Raw genomic sequence first — 26,385 nt, forward strand, 5'->3', positions numbered from 1 at the left:
AGGGTCCACGTGACCTAGCATCTGCCTGCATTATCTCCCCTTCTTGCTGACAGTTTCACCAGTGGTTGTTTTCACATTAAGGCCACAAAATGTTGTATGCCCAAATAACATGTTAATTGAATGAGTTTTACAAACAACTATTGCTTGCAAGGAAGCTAAACAACACTGGAAATATAGTTACAGCCATATCTCCTATGCAAATGCAGTCCATCCACCTTCTAATACCATGTTCTGATGCCAAAAAGTTGGAAAAAAAAAAAAGTTTATGCAGAAGCTACAAAAGCATGGCATCTTAGACCACAGTCCCACAGAATGCGTCACTGTCACTGATGGCCAGTGCTTACCATAACGCTTCAACCGGGTCATCCATTTCTGCTGCACTACTCAGGTAGTGCAGCCTGGTTGGCTGAAGCACTCTCCAAGAGGATGACAATCATAATAAGACCATTGATCATTCAGTCCAATGAAGAGTTAGCCCAGTCACTTTGAATCATGTGGGAGCCAATGGTTCGCTGCCGCGATACCTTCCCGCGCATTTTACCCATGTCGCTGCTAGATCATGGACAACTTTCACCACACATTGCCACTGCTCCTCACTTCCACATGCTACTCTATAAGAAGTTGATTTCTTCTTGTAAAGTTTTAGAGAAAGATCTAGAGTTTTACAGTCAAACCTCGATTCAGTAGCGCACCCAGGATCTCTGCTAGGGGGGGGGGGGGGTTGACAGCTTGCCAATACCATCTAAACAGCACTAATTTCAATTTATTCACATGAAATTGTAAAAAAAATGCGCTTTTTGCGTACTCGCAGACGATTACGCCTCTTAATCTCAGTTGTAGTACTCAAAGGCGCAAGGAAAGAATAGGGGTTATGCAAAAGGGTGGGTTAACTCGGCCTCAGGGGGGGGGTTACAACCCCCAAATCCCCCCCCCCCCCCGTCGGTGCGCCACTGCCTCGATTTAATGAAATTCGCGATGTAACAAACTATTTTATATTCTCATCTTAGTTCTATTGAATTAACGAAACCTCAATATAATGAAGTTCTCGATATAACAAAGTTTTTAGCTACAAGTACAACTTCGTTATATCGAGGTTTCACTGTACTTCAGTACCCATTCACTCCCCACTTTTGCTTTTGGCACCAGCGGGCAGGCATTGTAAAAATACAGCCACAAACAGCATTTCGACTATTACACCTACCTGGTAGGTTGGGCTGCTTAGGTATGACAGTGGAGACATGCACTGCATTTTGTACATAGGGGATTGGGTGGCAGGTGCGCGTGGATCCCCCCAGCAGGTCTCCAAGCGCTAGTGCTACGCTGTTGTCTTCGGCCGTGGCAGTGATGGGTGTTGTGGACATCTCATTCAGCCGGGTGTAAGGGGGCAGCCCCTTGCTTCTCCCAGCCGTGTCCTGTTCGAGCAGGGTGTTTCCACTGATGGCCACCTGGGAAAGAGGATTGGTGTGCAGCACAACAACGCAAACTATGAGCCACTCAGTGCCAGATTTGTTGGAAAAAAATCTGGAGTTTCATGCGCGAGAACCACGAGGGCGGGAAGGTGGATTTCATTACTGAAATTTGATTTGATATTCAAACCTTTTACGTCGCCATTCTTCTCCAACTGAAATCGTTAGACCAAAATCTGACTAATAAAATGGCAGTTGGAGAAGAATCGCGGTGTAAAAGGTTTGACTATCAAATCGGAATTGAATAATGAAATAATTTTCTCTCCCCTTACAAACACACACACACACACAGAGAGAGAGAGAGACAGACAGGCACTCTGCACTCAAGAGAAAAGCTTGTAGCAGCATCCGCCTACTTGGCAGATGATGAAGTCGCATTCAAAACAAAAATACCTTAATTATATCCAATAATTTGTTAGATCAGTGTTCATTATATCAAGGTTTCACTCGGTTCTCACTTTGCTATCAATTTTCTGAAGGGCATATACCTCCTCTGCGGGCTCCATCATGAGGTTCCGCTCGAGGCACGGATTCCTGCCCTGGTGCGGTTGAAGTGGCATACTGGGCAGGTGCACCACATTGTTTGTGATGCTGTTCTTGGGCTGTCCACCGCCCCCATCCGAAGATAGGCTAGGTGACAGCAGCGTCTCGGCTGTGGTCTCGCTGCGCTCTGTGTCCCTCTGCGTTACTACAGACACGGAGAGGCCTCCACCGCTTCCGAGCAGGCATAAGGGAGGTCCCCGTGGCTGTTGAGGCCATGTGGCGTTGATCGTTGGGCTCACTCCTGCCACGCTAAGGCCAGCTGCAAGTGCACGCACATGAGCCAAATAAAGCATAACTGTATTCACTTATCCACACCACTTATCATATTCACATCACTTATCCATACTATTAAGGATAAGTGAACTAGTGGGGGCAGACATGACAAGAAGAAGCACGTGAGCAATGAGTGCTATTTTAGTGTTACTTAGTCCTAAAGTGCATTGAGAGGATGCCTGTCGCTCGAGTGAGGCAAAGTGCTAAATGTGATGTCGTGCAAAAGGTAAAGTTATCCTCTAAGGCAATATATCCGGAGTCCACAACTACGGCGTGCCTCATAATCAGAATGTGGTTTTGGCACGTAAAACCCCAGAATGAATATGTCCAGAATGCAACATTGTTCATCTTAGGATAGAATGCCCCTCACACAGAACTACTGAAAAGATATGCTTGTCATATTGCTCTACAGCAGATTTCTTTTACAACAAACACAAACGCACCTTGGGTGGCAATACTGACACCATTTTGCCGATTCCTTTTGGTAGTGAAAAGACTAAGTGACCAATAGCCTCACATTGTCTTATACTGCCCAATTCAAGTTTTCCACTGAACTTGCAGGACATTGGTAAAGGCTACCATAATGAGAGTGCCAGTGAATGACTCTGGTGCAACGTTTTAACACAGTCTTCATAACGCATCCTATATCATCTGATAAAATTGCATAAAATAGAGGGTCACGACAAGGAGGAGACATTTGCAGCACTGGAGTGAAGCTTATATGCTAAATAATATTACCCAATTTCGCACTGCTGATGTCAGGCTAATGGAGGTCAACCATGTCATTAAATAAATGCCAACAACTTGATCTGTCCAATGATATATGAACCATATTGTTGACACCGTAATTTAGGCACATTTCAAAGATGTGTTTGCTTAACTTACCTTTGTGTCTCTCCCATAACACAGGAAGTTCAGTGAGACGTTCCTCTACACAAACTGCTGTCAGCCGGGCTTCGGCATCATGGTCCCAACAGTCTTCTATCGTTTCTTTGAGTGCGCGCACAGCCTGTACAAGAGCAGCATGGTGAGTAAGCCACAGAGGGCAGATAAGCTTTCGAAAGGGTGTGAATCATTGGAAGAAGTCAATACTCTTCAGCAAGTGATAAGCAGGCCCATAAGCGCACCTCTCAACTGCAGTAAACAAAACCCAACTAAGTTGTCATATATTGTGATACGATCGTCATCACAAACATCACTTGCGCAAAGAGGACAGCCAACACTATCACTGATCTGCTTCTTTGCCTTTAAATGCACCTTTTCGAATGCCTCCACCATTGAAGGCTTAATACTGAGGTCTCAGAGAATAAATGGCTGCTTTGGTTGGGTTCCTTCAAAAAATGACAAAGCAGCAGAGAAAGAGAACCATGCAACAGAGTGAGTCAAGCAGCTGGTCTAGATGTGAAAGGGAGAACAAGCAAAAGGAAAGAAAGTAATGCTGCGTGATTACGCCCTGCACGGAGAAACTGCAAGCGTAAATGACTAACAGCACAGAACCAATGGGACATGGGAAAGAAATAAAGGAACACATATACGTCCCTCCTATTCACTACCACTTTTGTCAAATTTGTCATACCCCTCTACATTACAGTGTGTTTGTAGAATTATGGGTTCACAACATAGCAGCCATATGACAAAGGAGGCTATGCTCTGGAGGCAGTCAAGGGCATTTCTATAGTCAAAGACACAAAATCATTTTTGTTCACAAATGCGTATGCAGGGAAGTCAGTGAGGCAGTGGACTTGCACACTTAAGACATTTTGCGATTAAGTAAAAAGGTGCTGCAAGTCCCTTTATAAAGCCAACTGCACCGAAATTACACTTTAGTCATATTAGTTATAAATGAGTAGTATGTACTACAGCATCAGCCTTGGCAAAGCTGTAGGGCCACTAATGTTCTCAATTTCTTATTAACAGCCTTTTAATAGCGCTTAAGCATATGACGTGTGTACTTGATGGTTAGTGGATCTCACCATTTTGCTTGCAAGATTTTCACTGCACCACGGGTGCCACCTAATTTCTGAGATTACACTGAGGAGCAGCACTGGTACTCAACGTTCTGGTTTGTTAATCATTTTTGGCAAGCGGTATAATGGCAGCGTTTTTTTTTTTTTTTTTTTCTGTTTCGGTGTATTAAAAATTTTGCTAGCCTTTCGTGATGTACCCGATCGTATTTCAAACAGAAAATTTTGCGCAGAGGCTGCTTTATATCTACCTCATCTGAGACAAGGCTTTTTAAACATTTCTAGATTTCATTGCAGTTGACCTTTATAAACAGTTAATGCAAGAAGTTATCTGGCCAGTGAGCAGCCATGACACAAAAGGTGGCCACTGGAGGAGCTCAACACAATCTAAGCTCAGTCAAACTCACCGGGTTGCTGTCCTTCCATATGTCAGGAAAAAGTGGCCGTGCCTTGTGCCTGGCAACCAGCACCTGCATCTGGTCAGTGCTAGGGTAGGCCCCAACTTCAGCCTCAAATGGCATCTTGTAGTCTGGCACACTCATTCCTGCAGCAATAGAATGATGGCTCTTAGAAAATGGATTTGATTGCCCTAAAATGTGCACAAAAGAGTGAAAATTAATTTACCATTAAGGCACGTGCCATTTTGCAAAGCCCTCTAATTAGCACCTGTAAGACTACTGCTGAAACTTTAGTGCAAGCAGCACAAAGAATATGCTTCAGACAACATACCATGCTATAGACCGATAGCTGACAGCTGCATTCTGAAACTCGTGAGTGGTTAAAGAGAAGCTAAAGAGAAACATTAAGTTATGCTGAGTTGGTAGATCACTTTTCAAGAATAGCAAACAGGTTACTCTTACTGTCAGTGAAGGCTTCGTAATTCAGGAAGGGGGTGAGAATGGAGATAGTATTCTTGGTCATTCACTTTATTGGATATACAGTAAACTTCCCTTAATTCGACTCTGGTTAATTCAATTCCAACTGAAGGTCCCAGAAGGTGCCCATAAATTTCTATGGGACCAAGCTTTTCTTATTTCGATCCCGAAGTTAGCCTTCACTGAATAATTGAAACTTGGCTTTCATCATCATCAGCAGCAGCACCAGCAGCAGCAGCAGCCACCGTCTTATTGATGTGATAGCGTTAAGGGCCCCGTGTCACAGAAAATCCGGTGTCGGTGTCAGCGTGGGCGCGGGCACCTTGGCGGAATAATCATCCCGAACCAAACCGACCACACAGGCCCTCCACGTGGCACAAGGCGTTAGTGAACAAAATTAAAGTAAAATCTACCAGAAAAATCATAAAGGACGACTTAACCACAACCTACAGACATGATAGCGTCGGACTGTAATTTCAGTATGCGAGAAACCATAATTCAGTTGCCGGGAAGCCTGATAAGCAGCCAGGGATCTTTGAATGCTACCGCGTTCCACTCTTAAAGGCGAAGTTTAAGCGTTCTCCAAATTTTTATGTCCACTGCAGGACGAAGGCCCCTCCCTGCGATCTCCAATTTCCCCCGTATTACGCTAGCCGATTCCAACTTGCACCTGCAAATTTCCTAACTTCATCACTCCACCTAGTTTTCTGCCGTCCTCGACTGCGCTTCCCTTCTGTTGGTACCCATTTTGTAACTCTAATGGTCCACCGGTTATCCATACTATGCATTACATGGCCTGCCCAGCTTAATTTTTTTCTCTTAATGTCAATTAGAATATCGGCTATCCCTGTTTGCTCTCTGATCCACACCGTTCTTTTCCTGTCTCTTAACGTTAGGCCTAACATTTTTTGTTCCATCGCTCTTTGTGCGGTCCTTAACTTCTTCTTGAGCTTCATTGTTAAATTCTCAAATTTCTGCCCTGTATGTTAGCACGGGTAGAATGCTGTGATTGTACACTTTTCTTTTCTTCCGGCTGCCATCATGCATGCGCTCAAACCCAATGGTGACCACGGCGGTGATTCCGAAAGCAGCAACATCCGTCTTGGCGGCGCTTAGGGTACAGTGAATGTGTTGAACATACGTCATCTCTCGCTGAAAACGCCTATTTTTGACCTGCTCCAGAAACATATTAAAGCGAGAACGGTAGCTCACAATGAATTATTACAGTAATTACCCAATTGTAATGAATGCCATTTTTTCCAAGCAAGTTTGTTGGAAAATTTCTTGGCTGGTGCAATCTGATACGAGACCAAATCCAAAACCGCAGTAGCAGTGTTGACAACAGCGTAACGTGAGAGCCAGCCTAGCTAGCATCATCGCCACTGCCATCACAAGATGGCGACCATGGGTGGCCACTGAACGAGTTCTTGCATAGCATGACGACACTCCGCTTTCCATTTGATTACGAAAGCTCATTCATACGATAAGTTAGTTTACATGTTAAGCTAGCAGCAACAAGTCACGTGTTTGCCATTCCGTAAAATTGCATGTGTCACAGGAAAAAGTAGCAAAAGTGGTTAGTCTAGGCGTGGGCCACCATCTCGTTTGCAATTGTTGCAGAGTCGTTTCATAAATGCAAAATATCAAACGCGCTGTAGACTGTACAGCGGAGCACATGTTGTGGTTTCTTCGTAGACAACGATAAGTGCTGTCTGAGAGTTACGACGATGGACATAAAGTAAATAAATTTCCATTCTCTGAAGGTAAAGTTAGCTTATTTCGTCTTTATTGTATTTCCAGAAATGGAGGCATGCTAAGTTTTTCTCGGCAAAATATCGGGTGCCCATTCGATTTCTACTTTGTTTCAGTGCTCTAATATAATTTCTACATTGGTTTTCTACTTTGCACCCATAAAAAGTCAGTGTGTATTTGATTCGGGGACATGTTTGAATTGGGGCAATTGCTGCCAAATAAATTAGCAGTGTGTTTTCGTGTTTGTTTCTGCGTCTCTTAATTAGTCTTTCCGAATAATTTGTCGGTCCCGTCAGGGTCGAATTAACAGAAGTCAACGGTAATCAATATCTGGCAAAGTGTCACAACAGCATGCTCCGCATTGTGCTAGGAACGCTGTCATCCATAGGTGCCAATGCATTCGGAGCCTTTCACATTAAATCTTACAGAAGCAACTGTATCTGCAAAAAAAAAATGACCATAATTTTCTCCTCACAGAAGCAAGGCATTGTCACCTTGACATCTCAACACCACCTTCCTGGGACATCAAACATTTTTGCAGCAGCTGCTCGAGGCTGCTGGAAGTGTTTACCGATACTGCTAAGTGTCTGCAACAGTCGGTGAGCCTGAGTTCACAAAGCAGGATGGAAATGCGTAGTCTAATGCTACGTGTTCGCAAACATGTCTGATGACAAGATTCCATTGCGTATATACGTACATGGCATGCATGACGCTGGAAAATATCAATTATGGTTACCTTGGTAAAGGTCAGAGCAGCGAGTAGCTATTTCCCAGAGGACCAGACCAAGTGCGTAGACATCCACCTGCTTGAGTGAAGATTCACAGTCCCGCAGGTTGACTGCACCTTCGAGCACCTCTGGCGCCATGTACCTCAGCGTTCCAACCTTGGTGAGGTAGAACAAGGACAGTGTTGAATATCACACACCACAGGAGTTTCACTCTCAGTACTACCTAGTGTGGCAACACTTTACCGTGGTCAGCGACACTTCTAGAATACAGGAGACACTGCTGTCACGAAATTGTGCCGTGTCTGCTGTCTATGCCCTCCAAGCTTTTAAAAGAAAGAAAGGAACTCAGTCTTTCCAGATGTGGAGAGAAGGTTCAGCTGTGCCTCGGCAGTAAACAATAAACTGGCAAAGTTAGTGAAATTTGAAATACATCAGGTTTCGTCTAGTGCAAATGAACACTGGCACAAATTAAAACAATGATGCATCATGGTCAGGAACAGACAGCCAGAAATGAGAGGAAGGACAGTAATATATGGCACAGATGCCGGGAAGGAAACTCGCTATACGAATTCTTGAACAAAGTGCTGAGAATCATAGCAATGGCAAGTAGAGCTGGCGCAGACATGCTTGGACATACCGCCGAGACAGCTAGCATGGGAGCTTAGCACTGGGCACGTTACACAAATGCACACTTGGTGGCAGTACATGGTGGTCTGCCTGTCTCAAAAGTACCGCAGTCCTCACACAGCTGCATGCCACCAACATGTGTCCACTAATAAAAAATGTGACAAGTATATGACACCGTTATGAGCAAACACAAACGTACAGAAACACTCAAAAGTGGCAATGGCAGATGAATATGACCGCATTCACGGAACACACTATGAGAGGATGAATGAGCATCCTTGAGTGTCTGGTGAATAAGTAACAGTTCCCTCTGAGGGGCATTTGCCACTGTATTCTCAACTTGTCATTGATAATATATAATAGAACTCTGGTAGGCTGTTTCCAAGTGAGTGTGTAGACAATGAACAAATGTAGAATCTGACTGGAACAAATAAAGTGTTAATGCTCTGAAGACAATGCATTGCAACAAAAATAATTTGTGAGATTGCATTTCAATTTTAAAGGGAGCAAACTGTAGGAGTCATTTCATTCATACATAAGCCGTCCTACAGAATACAGTAGCTCGAAGTGTCAAGACAATTCAGAGGCTGAAGGCATGAGAAAACATACATTGAGGCATTCACCTCAGGAGCACAAAAATAGCCTATACGCAGCGTGTGAACGCAGAACATCAATCCTACCAGATATCGTTTTGGCAGGTTGTAAGAGAAGTCAATGAAGAGAATTCAATTAGTCTAAACATGCAAATAGAGTTGGTACAATGCACAATGCTTCAGGCACACTTGCTAGGGCAGGGCATGTATCACTACACTTACATCAGCGAGTGAGTTGGTCTCGGCATGTTGCTCTTCACCATTCTGAATGTACCTGGAACCCGAGATTCGAATGGCAAAGCCAAAATCACACAGCATGCAGCTGCCATCATCCTTAACCAAGATATTCTGCGAAGTGAGATCACGATGGGCTATGCAGGGCTTGTTGGGCTCTAGAACGAAAAAAAAAAAAAAAGAAAGCAGTGCGATTGGTAAACACTATGCACATGTATTACATTGGCGGGTGTAACATTTTACAGTGGTTATCTTATGTACTATTGCTGTTTTCTTTTTGCTTATTTTATTAATGGCACTAACACAGAATTGATTGCTAGGAAACTTGGTGTGCGCCTACAGGGAAAATAAAACAAAACAAGCATTATAGGAGCACAAACACAAGAAAGTGTATTATTCATTTTTTCACCTTGTGCAATGGTTTTTTTTTTTTTACTTACTACTTTATGTGGCTCAAATTCAAACTGTGTTCATTTTAACGGTTTTAAACACTAAAACTGACTATTATAAAGGACGACATGCAAAGTGGAATGCGATAAATTACTCGAGTTAACATTGAAGTGGCTGTAGTCAACATTAACCAACTCCATATATGTACCACAATCAGTGAACTGACAAAAGCCGTTATGTTTGTTGTGAAATCTGGGCGTGAGTCGCACTCAATTTATATCTCCTCCTCTTAGCCAGACTCTCACAGCAAGCACTCAACTGGTCAGGCACTCAATAGCTATATTGACATACACTGCAAAAATGTTTGTAGAAATACTTTCAGGAAAAATGAGTCCAGCACTGTTATGATATTATTGCGATACAACAGACGCTTAAGAGACATGGCGCAAAGGAAGACGAAGATGGGCATCTGGGCTTGGCACAAGCTGGTTTCCATCTTGGTCTCTGGCTATGCTGCTCTTGTAAATACATTGTAATTTAGTTCCTTTGTTTGTGTCTCTCCGCACTTAACAACTTGGTGGAGGTTTGCGACATTTCCTATGGTCTTGAGACGTTAGAGGGTTTTAGAATTGGGGCACCAAGCCGTGTTGCGTTGGTTGCTCTTTGGTTCGGAGGAGCATCAGAGTTTTAGAATTGGGACAGGAGCAGCGTTGGGTTGCATGCTCGGAACAGCGCAGTGGTGAAAATAGAAGGCACTTGACAGCAAAAAAACAAGAAGAGTCTTTTTACAAGTGAAACCTAAAGAAATACATCTTTAATATAAGAAAAAGGCTTGCAAATGTTTGTAATAAAATTAATGACTATGTTATTATTTGCACGACTTGTTTCTGCCATTTTTAAGCCAAAGGGAGGGGAGGGGGACCTGACCCGAGTGCAGCTAGCATCTTCTTGCGTTGCCCTGAGTCTCTTGCCTCTAAAAACGCTGAAAATCACCCGGAATATGGCAAGTTTGCTCTGCAACCAACTTGACTGAGTGATATGAGATTTGGATGGCTGCGGCTTGTATGTCTCGTTTGGCTATCACGCAACTGCTCGTCGCCCGCGCTATTTCTCGAGTTTAGGGTCTTTAAATTGACGCGAACGCAATGACCCAAGGCTGCCTTGCGTTCTGCGCATGCTCAGTTGTGGTCCACTATCTTCTTGTTGGGGCCCCAGTTCTAATACTATTTCTTATGCTTCTAACAAAGGTGACCTCAATTCTCTCTGAAACATCTTACTTGCTGTTAATGCACACAAAACAGCAAAAACAAAGTTGCTGTAAACTGTGACTAAGAAAAATTCTGATCTCGCAATTCTAGGTGCTGTTTGTCATCATGCCAATCAACGAGCACTGTAGATGCCATAGAGTTTGTTACAATATTACTTGGAAGGAGATCTGGAGCAACCATCTATGTGAGCTTCCCAACGAGCACTGTGCCACCATGGGAATACTAGAACATGGGTAAGCGAAGTGAGGCTTGTCTCGAACGTTTATTGTCTTAAGACGCAGTTATTTACACACAAACAAAGCTTCAATTATTCAAATGAAATCATCACAACAATTCTTTGTTTACCATAACACACACTTCGCTATTATTTATTCACATTAAATACAAAAAGTAAGCAAGGAAAACAAAATTGACGACTGAAGCTAATGCACAGTGAGCGCTGACCTTGTAGTCTTTCCTCCAACTTCGGAGGCCTGCCACCGGTTTAATAGAACAGCACAAGTTTTCATGCTTCAATAAATAAATTAAAAAAAAAAACAGTTCCCGGCATTCCTATGCATAAAACAATGACGGCAGCTTCAGCTTTCCCTCCAGAAACTCTGACAGATGCAGAACACACACCTTCGGTGTGTAAGTAGGCCAGTCCTCTGGTGATTGACTGGGCCATCCGACATAAGCTGGGCCAGTCTACTGTGGTCTTGCGCAGTTGCTCCTGCAAGGCAACCCTTGGGGACATGTGTCAGCACCAGCATCCACTCACGCCTCCCGTCGGGACATGTACGCTCATCAGCACCTTTGAAAGATGGAACAAACAAAACGGAGAGATTATCTGTACAGCACTTCACATAACTCTGAAGCCACCAGTTTCAGTTAGGCCGGCAAAAGCATGAGATGTATGTTCAGCAGCTTTGATTGATTGACTTCGGCTAGGTAAGTCCTTCAACTACCAACCACTTCCTGTGTAAAATATGGCGCACTGAATCATCATCATGTGCCTGTAGTTAACCAGATGAAGACATGATATATATGCTCTTTAACTTGTCAACTCCTTTATATGCCCAGCAGATACGAGAACTCTATGTCATACAGGAATCCTATGCTCTCTGTAATGACTATTCTCGGACCGTTGCCTTCCCCAGGCATTTCAAGGAGGGTGTGATGAAGACGATAAACACCAACAACAGCAGCAGCATCGTCAACGCTCCACACAAGACGATGCTGAAGTTAAGATGCATGCAACTGTCATCCACCCAAATGAAACCCATATGGTTTCCTTAGAAGAAATCCATATGGGTTTCCTCTATAGCTTTGTGCTACATACAGTCAGGTGGATGACAATTTTTTCCCTTTCATGAACTTTCCCTCACCTTGTGGGTTTCTGCAGAACTGATTTGCCATAATTTAGGATGCAGTGAGTGCACTGGCCAAAGTGACTGCTCTAGCCGCCTCTTCCGTGTAAATAAACCTACTTTCAATGTACAGCACTTCTTCTTACGTGCAACCTAGCCTCAAAGTACTGACAATGTGCATGTGTTAGAACTTCAACATTTATTCCCCCCCCTCTCTCCCTTCCATGTTTTTCAAACTAGCACTTAAGAGTGACATCGCGTCCTCGAACATCTGTTTCTTCTTCATTTTCTTTCCCTTTGCATCAGCTTTTTTTTTTTTTTCAAGTCATTTGTATCACTCATTGCGCACTAGGCCACATAGAAGTGAAATAAAGTAGCAGGAAGCAAATGCTTCCAATCTCTCCACCGCATATCCCAGCAAAATCTAATCTAATCTAATCTAGGGTGCGATCTTGTACGCGTTCCAAAATGGAACGGAGGCGGTCCGTTCTATCGAGCCGCACACGATTGGTCAATTTGAACCATGAGCCGCACACGAATGGTCAATTTGAACCGTGACGATCAAATTGACCAATCGTGTGCGGCTCGATGGAACGGACCGCCTCTGTTCCATTTTGGAACGCGTACAAGATCGCACCCCTAATCTACCTTCATGCAACCCACAGATGGCTTGGCCGAGGGCCTATCCACATAGCTTGTCATCCCCTTACAAATGCAGCTAGCAGCATCCAGCATCATTTGACTCACCTATCAGCCTCGGAAGGAATGGAAGGTCACCGTGGAAGAGCTTGTATATGTCCTTCTCATTGGCGTAGTAGTGGTGGTGGTGCTGCGCAAAGATCTTCACAGCCACCGTGCAGTCGTTCAGAGAGCCTTTGCAGACGCAGCCGTACCGGCCTTTTCCTATGGTTTCCTGCAGGAAAGAAGTGAAACCTATGTCAGCTGCCTCTGTGGAGCATGTCAACATTCATTTGGCCTTTTTACTTCTCTCTCTGTTTTGTCCTCTCATGTACAAAATTTGAATACAGAGAACCAAATAAAAGGCAGAAGGCTAAGAGACTGGCAAGGTCTCTTCTCCAGGCATGTCAGTCTGGCAAATGGAATCGCATACCATCATTATGCATATACAGTCAAACATTAATATAGTCAACAGAGGTATAATGAAGTAAATCAAAATGTCTCTTCCAATATGTAACGAATATCAGCTATAACAAAGATATTTTCATATCGGATGCCACTTCGTTATAACAAGCTTCAACTACAACATAATACCAGTACCCGTGTCATGCGGGGGAAAAAAAAGTAAACATGATGGTAAATGTCACTGGGGCCACCAATAAAAATGACAAATGCAGAAGATTGACTGCCTTACTGCACACATGACAACTATAATTAAAAATAAATGCCATTATCCATGGGGCTTTCATGATTATGCACTTTTTTCACTGTTCACAAGTACATACAAAGCAGCTGCACCACATTCATGGTCCTTCCTACTCATGGACAAATTGGCTGCAGCAATGACTGGTACTTTTAACGTTCCTGTACAGATAGGGACAGGATGCCTAGAAACCTGCCTTAAATGTCTTGTTGCACGGATTCTGGAAATACTGCCTTCCAATCCAGCTGCCTTGCATAGGGACAGACCCTCCTGCCCGACATAAACTTTTCTTGTCACAGCTGTTGCAATAGAGGTTCAGTAAACTCAGCTACCCTTAACAGTGCAGCATGTTGTTTCATTGTTTACAGACAAATAACAACTCTATATTGAAATGCTGTAAACTTAGTACCATCTCTGCTCTCGTCATGATCCAGCTTCAGCCCCTGTATGCGAGTGTCCTTTCTAATAACAATGCCGCTTACTCTTCAAAACCTGCATGCCTGAATTTCATGCAGCACAGGTGGAGAAGTAGTTTTATAACACTTCAAAGGAACCAGTACTTCTCAGCAGCACAGCCATGTGCCCAGTGAAAAAGTCCCTGTATAAGCTAGTCTTATTTAGCAATACCTCCATTTCCCTCACAGATAAAGGCCTGCTTTTCTTTCGCAGGTGATGCTAACCTGACAAGAAGAAAGGGAACAGATGTAATCTATTACTTCTTTTGCATATTCACCTGCCCCAGATTTTGTCATCGGTACTTCCTTTCATTTTTACATCACTGGTTGTTTCCATTAGCTTATTTCGTTTCGCTTTCTTTGCTTTCTTTGTTTAGCAAGGAATGTGACAGAATAAGGTTACACATGTTAGTCAGCATTGCATCCAATTTCATTCTCGGCTTCGACCTTGTCTGCACTGTGCATACTTGCAATGTCGCAACTAGCCCAATGAAATGCACTAGTTGCCATTCCACATGGCTCATAAAAACGTGCCTGTATTTTAAGGCTGTCCAGGTCCAGCATCGGTGACTGCAGCTGGGGTGCCTCCATGAGGTGGGCTGAGTCAAGGCCGGGCTTGGGCTTCGGTGACGCGCAACGCCAGTAGAGCACTACCACGCCGACCATGGTTGCTAGGAGCAGCAGGCATCCCACTATAACTATCACCACTGTCTGGCCTCCTGGCTCAGCACGGTACTGCTCAGCTGCAACGTAAGTTCCGGGTGAGTTTGGCAGGTGAAAACAAAGTGTGATAGCCAATTGCCAATTGTGATAAGCTACAACCTTTCTATTACTGAGAAACTAGAGTGCTGCGAAGAGAATGTGCAAAGAAGAACCAAAAGGACACATATGAACACTTTAGTTTTCCAATATTGACATACCAACTAGCCCAATTCTATCCTACTATAAACTTTCCATGTTCATCAGTGTGGTTAGACCTTAATAATAATAATAAAAATGGCTGTAGGCAACATTACAGCAGTTAACATATTAAGACATTCAATAAGGCAACACTTTAAAAAAATGATAGAAAACCTGGTTTAATCATCTTTTTAAAGAGCACCCTGAAGACTGAGCAGCAAAAACAATAAACTCAGTTCATGTGAAAATCTGGTTCAAAATGAATGGACAAGGCATTAGGCTGGCAACCCTCTGCTACTGTTATGGTAGAGGGCATGCAATACACGGTACTTCATTAAGAGGGATATTTACAAATAATTGTAAGGATGCATAAAAGAGAGAGAGAGGCTACAACAAACAAGACGTAGAGAGGTCGACGGGGGATGGGTGCTCATTGACAACAAAAATTTTATTAAGAGAGCATAAACTGGCCACAACAGTGTGTATGTATGCAACCCCAAAAAATGATTGGTAAATTTTTGCCCCGTTTCCTCCTTTTCTTTTTTTTTTTTTTTTGGTCTTGTGTGTTGTGCTCTTTTTATGTTCGCAGATCTGTAAACCAGCTACATTACAACAATCATTTACTGCAATAATTGAAGCATGCTCTTCATTTTTCTACTTTGGCAATAAATACAAAGAACACACCACAAGCAAGAACTTACGAAGATATGCTTCTGTGCTGTCATCATCAGTTGGAATGTAACCATCAGTGACATTGACATTGCAGAAATCTCCCAGGCAGCAACAGAACTTTGTGTTGTTCAGTGCCTTAGAAGGCTTTTTGGTAGAGATGCAGCTGGAGGATTTGCAGTCCACTTCACCTGATGTGCCCCAGCAACCTGCCAACATACAGTGGCACTGGCTATGAGTTTTGAAGTAAGCATTTGTTGTAAAGTGCAACCAAATGAATACGCCAGACAGTGCAGAGTGATAGAGAAAAAATGAGGAAAGACGTGAAAGTTAACCAGACGGACAGGCTTTGCTGCATGGGGGAAAGGGGGATGAGGGATTGAAAGAAGGAAAAGGCATGGGTAGAGAGAGTTCACATGCACAGTAACAGACACAGGGTGTCTATATTCATTTTCTCAGGTTTGTAAATTTTAAGAAAAGTCAGTAAAAGCTCATAGCTTTCTGGGTTAATGATGGATGAGGTCATGCAACCAGAATTTTTGCTTCTGTAAAAGGGTTGGCTGAGAGCACTCCAAAGAGGCTGATATTGGAATGTCGAAGCAGGTACCAGGCAATACAGTTGGCGCCAAAAGTTTGCAGGGTGCGGGGTAGGAAAAGCTGAACATTTCTTTAACCTGGGCTGCAACAGCCTGGACTTCAGATTTGCTACCTCTGCCAGTGTCCACAACCAACATAGTATTGTACTGTTTTAATGGCAGTGAGTTAAAACTGGCCTGAAATATGACTTTTTTGCAGAACTTGTGTCCTACGAACTATTGACATCGATTGTATATATGAACACATAGTATGTATATATGACATGGCATGCGTGTATGCATGTGTTCTGGTATCTGTGCATGTGTGTGTATGTACGTGTATGTATGTATATTTAATGGTAAGTATTTAGTGCGAGATCAAGGTCCAGTACAATAACCTGTGCAGTTAAATGCCTTGCGCAGGTGTAAACGTGCACGCCTTCAAAGTGGTGAGCCTATCATAACGCCATCTGTAGAATACATGACATCAAAAATTGCTGTAGGCAACCTTATACAGAAGAGAAGCAAACAATGTACACTGTAGTTCATTATCAGGAAGAGAAAAACAAAATGCTATGATCTTTGTGGCATATACCACCTGGTGCTCAGTGAGGATGTCAAATTATTTCTCAATGCAGGGCAGTAGAGATAAGACATCATTTTTGGTGACACCCTATTCTTGCCAGCAGACATCAGAAACTGTGTGGTCACCAACAATTACCTCAAATTAATTAACATAATCTTATTCACATCTTTCAGGGCACATGTTGCAATAGCAGAAAAAAAGCTGGTCAATGCTCAATGTCAATGTGTCGTGAGGCTTATAGCGCATGAAAAGACAAGGATGAATGAAGCGGTGACACACACAGGCGCTCGATGTCATACGATGTCATACCTCACGATGTCATATCAACAAGCCTAAATCACTGCATTATGTAAATGTGTCCACTTAGCAAGTGTCTCAGGCTAGCAACAGTTTCAAGATATCCACCTAAGATTACGGCAAAATGTATTATTTTATTTTTATTTTTATTATTTTTCGTGAAGGCCTTCCTTTGTACTGCAAGCCAAAACTATTTGAGAATATACAGGGTGTTTCCGAAAACCAGATTGCAGCTTGATAAGGACTCTCATTTCATGCTTGCCGGCTGGTGAGGCGTAAACAGTCATGCCACTCATGGTCGTCGATTATAAGTGTGTGACAGTTGCGCCATTTGCGAATTCAGTTTCGGTTCTCTGGTTGAAAGCCACAGGAATTCATTACACTGAAGAAATTAGCAGCATCAGCTTTTAGCATGTCTGGCACCGGTTATTAACTCCTCAGATGACATGCTTCAGGTCTTGAATTAGGGTAAATCGTCTTAATCTTTCAGTTAAAAAGTGAGTCCAATTTTCATAATTACTTACATATTTATACTACCTTGAGTTGTATTAATGTGCACACTTCTGTGGTAAACGCAATCCCGAGTAAATCTGTTCATTATTGCATCTGCTGTATGTCTAAGAAAATTCAAATGCAGTTCCTGAAATGTCCTGTATGTTGTGCAGTGGGTGTCACAATACGAGCAATGGCCGTGAGCCAGTTTCCAGTAAACTTTTTCCCTTCAGTGAGTGAATGTCAGCACTTACACACTGTAAACACAACGCCGAGTTCGCCCACACACAAGTGTGTCACAAGTGTGTCTGTTTACCTTGGGTGAGAATAATCAGTGTTGTCTTGTTTGTAGGATCTTCTTGCCAGAGTGTGTAGCAGAAGTTTGAGCCCCGTGGGCAGCGCTCGGTTGTGTTCGAGTCCAGAAGCTCCCCTGTGGCCAGGTTCTGCTCCTGCTCTTGATACTGTTGCACCTGCTGCTGCTGCTTCTGCTGCTGCCGATGTCGCTGATGTTCGTCGCCACTGCTCCGCCTAGCATCGTGGTCATCCTGGTTGCCAGATTCATGGTCTTTATGCCCATCTGCATCGACCTTAGATGGCTGCAGGCGCACCGAAGACTGCCGTGAGTATGCACAGACTGTCTGTGAAGTGGCTGCTGCTGCAAGGGAGGTACAAAAAACTAACATGTACTAGATGACTAGCCTAAAGTCAGCGGCGGCAGCAGCAGTGCATGATAATTTCACAGCAGAGTTAAGGCATCTATCTCCAAAAGTACTCTATCAACTAATCCTACCGTACATAGAGATTTCCTAATCTGATAAGTCCACCTAATTATCTGCTGCCCTCGATTGCGCTTCCCTGAAGTTAATCACTCAAGGGGACACTGAGGGAGAAACGCTACACCAGTTTAGACTGATACTTTCAAAACTGCATTTTCATTAATTTCGCTGTAACATGTTGATTATTAAAAAAGAAATTGAAGATCAAAGTTCAATTTTTGGATTTCGCGCCAGGACCCCAGGGGCCGTACTTGGGTGGCGTCACAATTATCAACATTCCCCCCCCCCCCCCCCCCCCCCCCCCGCCTCACCCAAGCAGAAAACAAAGAACTTCAACGTGGCGGAGCCATCTGTATTTTGTTCTTCCGTCTTTTCTGGCTTACAAGGCACCTTCTCACGGCAAGTGTGGATTTTTCGGTATTGTAGAAGGGTAATTTACCAATGCAATAAGATGAAAAATTGGGCGAGTTGGTGAAGTTTCATGGTAGCTACAGTAGCTACCATGAAGCTTCATTAACTCGCTTAAGATTCCATCTTATTGAACAGCGGCGTATTGTGTCCTATTCCTTTTGTCCACGTCTGTCACGCTGTAGTTACCAATGCAGCTGAAACCATTTTTCTGTTTAGAGTCCTGTAACCAAATTAAGCAGCATCAGTTAGATTTGTAATTAGACTGCTAAACACTCAGCTTTGAAAAACATATCCGAGGCTACTGTACTACCAGAAATTGTTTGTTATGCTGTGGTACTTAAAGGGACTGACAACCGATTTTTAAGGACCTTGTTTTTTATGGAGCAACAAAAAGCTCACCCTCAGTAGTGTTTACGCCTGCAGCGGTTACTTCAAAAAGCGCATGGATATTTTGTAAGCGGAATTTTTCAATCTGAGCAGCCTCTAAAAAAGTATAAGAGTCCCTCCTCCAGCAACGCTGAGAAGTGAGAGTGATTCCGATTCGCAAATTGTGAAAGCTGCCCATCGTTATGCTTTCACAGGAGTGAGTCTAACTGTCGCTAACCACCTGTATTTTGACCTGTTTAACCACTTTTGAAAATAAAAAGCTGGTACACTTAAGTTAGTGTTGTCGTACAGACCTTTCTTATATTTGTACCGCGTTTTTCTCCAAGTACACGCCTAGGAATTTTTTTTTAAATATTCTCCCAGGTACAAGCCTACGCCATGGCTACAGTGTACTAGAATACCTTCAAGGTATTCAAGTTATTCTAGTACACTGTAGCCATGGCTGGCTGGTCGCTGTAGTCGTTGATAGATGAGCCAAGCCAAGTCATCGATAACGAATACGAAGGCAGCGCCACTTTTCTACTCCCTACCAATGAAGGCCTATCTGCACATTGTAGGTTAGAAAAAATTTATAACAGAAAAAAGTGTAATAAATTTCAACACTAATAATAAGACCAGGATCCACATACATTAATAGAACGTCACGTGGTAGACCTCTTATGCATCTTCATGTTTTTGCCACGTGAGCCACCAAAGGTCATTTTTGGAGTGGAGAATTAAAGATGTAAATTCAAGTTTAATTAGAAAAGCATACATACAAAAAATTTTGCGTAGCTTGCACTGGAGGCGCAATGCTAAAGAGGCAGCGGAGCTGATGGGCACCTAGCTATAGTTGGATACAACTAAATGGCGTTTTTCATTGGTCGATCTGGAGCGGCCGTCGAAATCCTGGAGCGAGTGCTCGCATTTCACTAATCCCAATTTGCCAGCAGAGAGCGAAAAAATTGGAGGACGCTTAAGCTTCGCCATTAAGAGTGGAACGCGATAGCGTTATGGGGCTCAGTTGCACTGCATTTTTGTTTCAATGGGCTTCACCGTAACATAGAACGTGGGAAAGTCAGCTCACAAAGACCAAGCTTATGCCGATCCCCTTAAAGTCTGCTCCACTTTTGAACAGAAATGCATTGCTGGGAAGACGTTTTTCCCAGGGCAATATAAGTCGTTTTATATGAAAATGTGAAGGCCCTAGCTAGCACTTTTTTGTTATTTTATTAATTGTTTGCTATTGTCCCGACGCGCGCGCGTGTCCAAAACACATTCGGCAGGCGAAGTCCCAATTTACTGTATACAGTAACTCTAACCTGCCGAGGATGGAGCGCCATCTGGATAGCATTTTCGCAAGTAAATTACCCGAGCGCTCCGTGTTGATGTGGTAGAAATGCTGGAAAGGGGGTTTGTGTTTGAGTTTCCACGTAATAGAATTATGTTTTCGCGTAGATTCAAATTACAATCCGACGCCACCATGTCTGTAGGATGTGGTTAAGTCGTACTTTACCGTTTTTCTGACGGATTTCACTGTGAGAATTTCAATTTTTGTTCACAAGAACCCTGCTCCACAAAGAGGGCCTGCGCTGTCGGGGTGGGGATGATTTTTGTCCGCCACAGACGCCGACATCCACGCCAACGCCGGATTTTCTGCGACACGTAGCGTTAAGTTGACTTTTGTGCGCACACATCACAAAAATCGACTTCCGTTCTGTGTGTTTTCGTGGCCACCAAAATCGCCGTCCCCCAGCAAGCGGAAGTGACGTATGCTTCTCGCCCTATTTCCGCCCGAATCCGCGCCACGGCAGCGGAGCAAGTAAGAGTGATCCGGCGCAGAGCGAGTTGATCCAAAACGACCGGTGGAAAGCGCGAACCCGCTCTAACTCGACCAGTGAAATTTGGATTCGCCGCCGCGAAGCAAAAAATCTTGCCCCAGATCGACCAGCGAAAAAAGTCTGCAGTGAAGCCCCGCCCACGCCCTCATAACCGCCAGCCACTGTTCGTCGGCGAGGCTACAAGTAGTTCGTACTTCAAACTTTACCCGTTACCCAAGTATGGCAGTAACCGCAGAAATAAAATTATAAGCGTGAAGTTTTCACTCGTCTATTATAGTGGAACGTACAAGTACTGTCGTATTAACTACAACGCCATTCTGAAACGGTCGCATGACGACGATTTTGTTTGCTTCTGTGATTGGCTGGCGGAGTAACAAAACCTCGCGCGGTCCGTGTGCCTTTGTTATCAACTGCTGTTTTTTAAAGCTGCAGGTTCCCTACTATAGTCCTGGCTTTTGGGCTAGGCTCAGCACTACCAAGTCATCCCCAGTATTTTCCAAAATTTATTGATTATTGATCGATTAGCTATTGATTGGCTATCACAATGTATTGGCCACGTATTTGGGCTAGGCTAAGCACTACCAAGTCATCCCCAGCATTTTCCGGAATTTATTGACTGTTGATCGATTAGCTATTGATTGGCTATCGATGACTCACTAAGCTTACGTAGTCCCAACCATGCTTAGCTAAACTTAGCCAGGCTCAGCTTCTCTAGTTCACAGGGGTAGTGCCGTTGCGCTTGGACCATTTCTGCACTACCGCCAGGATCGGCCCACATTTTTGTCCGCGACGGACGGACTAACGGCCGGCTTAAACAGCTCCGCTGTTAAAAGTGCTACCTTCAGTTTTCGCTTATTTTCCCGACGCAATGTGATCACTGCAACGTCAGGTTCACGCGACCTATGGGGTCAAGGACACGTTCCCGTCGTTTTCTGGTCTGCACAGCGCGTCTCTTCGTTAAAATTACTTATCTACTATATCAAAGACAGAATCTAGTCATCTATGCAAAGTCAGGCAGAACCGATATGAGAGAAAATTTCCGCATTCTATAGCGACTGAAAATCAGAAATAAAGATATTGATGAGAAATCGAAGCATCAAGTTCCGTGAATGGACAGCCAAAAACAGACGTTGCAACTCTTAAGTGCGTCTGATGGGAGCGTCTCCTTCCGGGTTTCTGCCACCAGTCTCATCAGCGCCGCCATTTTTGTTGCGCCAGAAGTGCGGTATAGCACACTTCTCCAGACTTGCGTATGTTGGTGTTGGCGCCGTCGCCTTAACAGATACGAAAACTGACGATACACGGTGCATAACATCCGTAGAAGACGACCGTTTCAGGAGACGTAGCGCTTCCAATAAAACAGAAACGTCGCGCTTCCTTCCTAAAATACCTCGACAGCGCCGCGCACACCAGACACGCACGAAATGTGCCAAATTTCATTCCCTTTCGACACCCAATCCCGTAGCTACCCCTAAATGCGCCAGAATTCTTTCCTCGCACATCTACCGATCGATAGACAGCGCGTCGGCCGACAGCGAAGCGCGGGGCCGGCTGTCACCTGCAGCCTCTCGACGACGTACGGCAGCTGGTGTCCAGAAAGCCAATGCAATTAAATATAGAAACACACATAAGCGCATGCTTCGGCAGAGATCCTCTATTTTTCTGCTATTCCAAGTAAACCTGCACGTACGCTTCGCGCTTTCCTGTCATTTTCTTGCCCGCTGCGATAATAACAAAAAGCCCGAACGATCATATTTCCATGCGCTGAACGACCCACACACAGGACAGCAAGCCTGCGCGAATAGTAGGCACTTTTATTTTCCCGAGCTTCGCGTGTGGGCCGAGGCCCGGGGAACGGCAGTCCAGCAGCCGCGCTCACCAGTCACAGTCAGTCACCCAGGGTCCACAGTTTCCCCGCCCCCTTTTGGACGTACAACAGGATGTAATCCGTCATTCGACCGCTAAAGAAAACGCGCATCACGAGCCTTTTACTGGCCTAGCCCACGTGAACATTGTGCACAATTGAGCTAAATTAGATAATGACTGCAATCAAGTACGCAGCACAGATTTCGTTCTCTCCCGACTCTCCACACCGCAAGCTGTGGCCTCAAGCATCCTGCCGCAGTCGAAGAACACATCGTAACAGCGTGCAACGAAAAAGAAAAAAAGAAAGAAAAAACGTAGCAGTCTATGCGTCGCGAACGCTGTCTTGATTTTCTAGGAATGAAGCACCAAGCATTATGCATGAGGTGGCTCATGCCGCCAGTCAGTCCTCAGGTCCATCCGGGCCTGCTCTTGCTATTCATCCTGCGTCAAAACTTCGGCTTATAACTCGTAGCTCTCTTGGAGTCGCTGCACGGTAATCGAGCGTGTTCACGGCGAGCCCGCGAAATACGAGATGAAATAAAAGATCAAAACAACGGTCGAACATAAACACGACGCAAGGTTTCCACGTCATTGTGGAACTTACTGCGCTGTAGCATTCGGAGCACGTTGCGCATTGCAAATTTCCATATCGCGCGCCAGGCGGATGCCCGAGAGAAGGCTTCACGGTTTCACTAAAATATGGGCCGCACGCGAACACTCGCATCGATGACGAAGGCGACGATCAAAATAAAACCACGTACGTAAGAACAAGAGGCGCGCAAGTGAAGGGGGGAGCGTAGGGAGCGGTCGGGGGATGGCATCTGCAATGCCGCTACATCGTCCCACGTGCCATTGCAGCCGCGGCGCGCGAGCGCGGGAGCAAACGGAACCGCCGGCAAGCACCAAGCCGAGGAAGCAGCGGCACAGCGGAGGGAAGGCGAGGGGTGGGAGGGGGGAGCGCGGCAGCCCAGACAGAGAGATTGAAGAGAGCAGGGGTTAGCGAGAAAGATGAGCTAGACGAGCTGTTGCCAAGGTTACCGCCGTCTGGCCCAGACGCAGCGCTGGGAGCGGGAGGTGCCTCCAGCCACAACGACGCGGCGGCGGCGACGCCAGACAAATACGCCCACTTTTTCTCCCTCTTCGCGTCATCCCCCTCTGCCCCAGCCACCCCTCCTCGCCCTGCCAGCGTGGCCAGCACCAAACGCCGATCGCCGTTCATTCTCCTCGCAAAATCTCTCTTTCTGTCTTTAGGCCTGCTTTCCTTTGGAACCCCCGCAAGACTGTTCTCTTCCTTCTACGTTTCCTCCCTCCAGCCCCTTTAGATCAAACCGTTCAACCCTCTCGATACCGTACCTTCAGCTCTTACATCACGGTTTCCGTCATTCTCTCACACCTTTCTCTCTCTCCCCGTCTTCCGAACGCTTGCCAAGGTGCTTCCGCTTTCGGGGCGCCGGCGCTGCCGCAGGAGCCGCACGGAGACGCCCCCGGGAGCGCGTCAAAGGGCAGCGGCAACGATGGAAATCGACTCAAAACCTCTGTGTGCTTGACAGGATGCTATGTAGAAAAACGCGACGCTGACGACTCGCTCGTAAGCCCCACTAAGTCGTTTGCCTTGACTCGGGAATTTCTTTTTTCCCTTAGCTTGTTCTGCTCTTCGCTCCCACCATCTAAAAACCTTAATCCCGTTGCTCGTTAAAAAAAAAAAAAATACAAAAGAAAATATGTGTGCGTGCGGAGAGGTGAAGGAGGGGTTGAGTGAAAAGAGGCATCGGTGCGCGAAACGAAACCGCCGCTGCGCTCTCGAGAGAAGCCGCGCCTACAAGTTGCCAGGCGCATGAGAAATGCGCCTCTCGCATTCGTATGACAAATTGACCCGCTCACGCGTTGTAGCTTGCTGGCGCGTGCATGCGTGAAACAGAAGGGCGGTGGTGACGGGGCAAGCTGTTAAGAAAACCGATCGCACCACGCAGCCTGATCGACCGGCAGCCTCTCGCGAGCTAATCCAATTACACTTGCCTAGGAGAGATAGAATTCGACACTACAACGCGTTTTGCGTTAATGAAGTCCCATTTTTCTTGAATCCCGGATGTTGGTGCGGGAAACAATTCGGCTTCCATGCGGCGCGATACAAAGCGTTTATAACCACCTGTGCGTAACACCGGAAGGTTTTTTTTTTTTTTTCGGACTTGGAACAGCAACAGATTCACATTTCAGAATACGCTCTCGCAATCGATCATAACCGCACATCGCGATCATTATGCATGGATAAGGGTAGACAAATTCAAAATAATAATTGGGTTTCTCGTTCCAAAGTAACAATCTGCCTGTGTTTTGACCACCCGGCCTTCTTCAACACGCATCCAGTTATCTAAACGCCATCGTTTTTGCATTCAGCCGTCATTGCAATTCGGCCACGTAAACGGAAATCGAACCCGTGACCTCGTGCGTAACGACGGAATGCCACAGCCACTCAGCAATCGCTACGGTTGGTAGGCAAACGACAGTGCCAATCGAAATTTGAATTTCGAAATTATGCAAGTCAGCAACAAATACGAAAAGTCATTGCATTACAGCGAGAACTAGAACATCGCTTGCGCCAAAACCTTTGAATAGAAAGAACGATTCCGCCGTCGGGGACAGTTCCGGACGCCAAGAACGAAGGAAGGTCGTTGGCGACGCTGCATCAGCCCGACGTGACCTCATCTGTTTTGACAGCATCCGCTCGAGGTCGAGTTGATTTGTTTATCGGAAAATGAGGACTGCGTTGCATTTTAATGACCCAAATTTTCAGCGTGGGAAGCTCTGACATTTCCCGCGCGAGAACGGATTAAATGCGAGAATATGCATTGAAATACGTGACGTCAGGCTGACGTACTTCGGCGCTAAGTTTCGGCGCGAAATTTAAAGAGAGAGAGAGAGAAGGGGAGGGGGGGGGGCTTACCCCTTCATTTTTACCAGTAATAGTCAACCAATTTCATCCAAATTAATGACGATAGTATTTTTAAAGCATGCCAGTGTAAAGTGATTAAGTGTTCAGCGGCACACGTCCAAGTTGCATTTCACACACGCGGCGGTGTCTCAGTGGCTATGGCATTCTATTGCTGATAACGAGTCGAAGGTTCGATTACCAGGCGCGCACTCCAATAAGGGCGGCATGCCAAAAAGTTCGTGTACTAAGGGATAGGTGCACGGTGAATAACCCCGGATGGTCAAAATTAATCCGGGGCCCTCCACTAAGGCGTTTCTCAAAGCCCAAGCGTTGCTCTTGGAGGTTAAACCCAATCAATCAAGTTGCATTCCGCGCGCTGAGATCCACTTCTAGTTGAACAGCCGCCGTCAGGCTTGACCCGAACAATGAAGACACATCTGCAGCGGCTTAACGCTAAAAAATACGGACCATAAGGAGCAGACATAGAAATTTGGGTGTTTTGTAAGAGACGCATTAAGCTGCTAACGCACTGAAAGCACCACAACCAGAAACCTCCAGCAGAAAAAAAGCAAAAAAAAAAAAAAAAAATAAAAGAAAAAAAGGGGGCAGGCGTGTTCGGGTTAAGTATGACGGTGAGTGTACGTGCCGTATCAGCAGCGGTCACGTCTCAGCAACCGTCATTCTGTGCGACGAGGAATAAAGAAAAATGAACGAAAGATTAATAGTGGGAGGGCGTTGGAAGGGGGAAGAGAAGAGAGATCAATCTCCGCGCGGTTGAT

The 26,385-nt window shown here is 45.0% G+C and overlaps 1 protein-coding gene across 1 annotated transcript in view; it reads right to left on the minus strand.

The window, feature by feature from the left end:
- The window catches only part of LOC119456216 (bone morphogenetic protein receptor type-2-like), a 120,134-nt gene that overhangs the window by 9,794 nt on the left and 83,955 nt on the right, over window positions 1-26,385 (minus strand). The window contains 12 exon segments of the mRNA XM_037717855.2: window positions 1,202-1,445; window positions 1,955-2,268; window positions 3,168-3,291; window positions 4,654-4,790; window positions 7,610-7,757; window positions 9,044-9,213; window positions 11,335-11,434; window positions 11,436-11,506; window positions 12,810-12,975; window positions 14,433-14,641; window positions 15,500-15,676; window positions 17,734-18,072. Of these exon segments, the coding sequence (XP_037573783.1) occupies window positions 1,202-1,445; window positions 1,955-2,268; window positions 3,168-3,291; window positions 4,654-4,790; window positions 7,610-7,757; window positions 9,044-9,213; window positions 11,335-11,434; window positions 11,436-11,506; window positions 12,810-12,975; window positions 14,433-14,641; window positions 15,500-15,676; window positions 17,734-18,072 (2,199 nt within the window).

This window comes from Dermacentor silvarum, chromosome 6 (assembly GCF_013339745.2).
Source record: "Dermacentor silvarum isolate Dsil-2018 chromosome 6, BIME_Dsil_1.4, whole genome shotgun sequence".
Taxonomy (NCBI): domain Eukaryota; kingdom Metazoa; phylum Arthropoda; class Arachnida; order Ixodida; family Ixodidae; genus Dermacentor; species Dermacentor silvarum.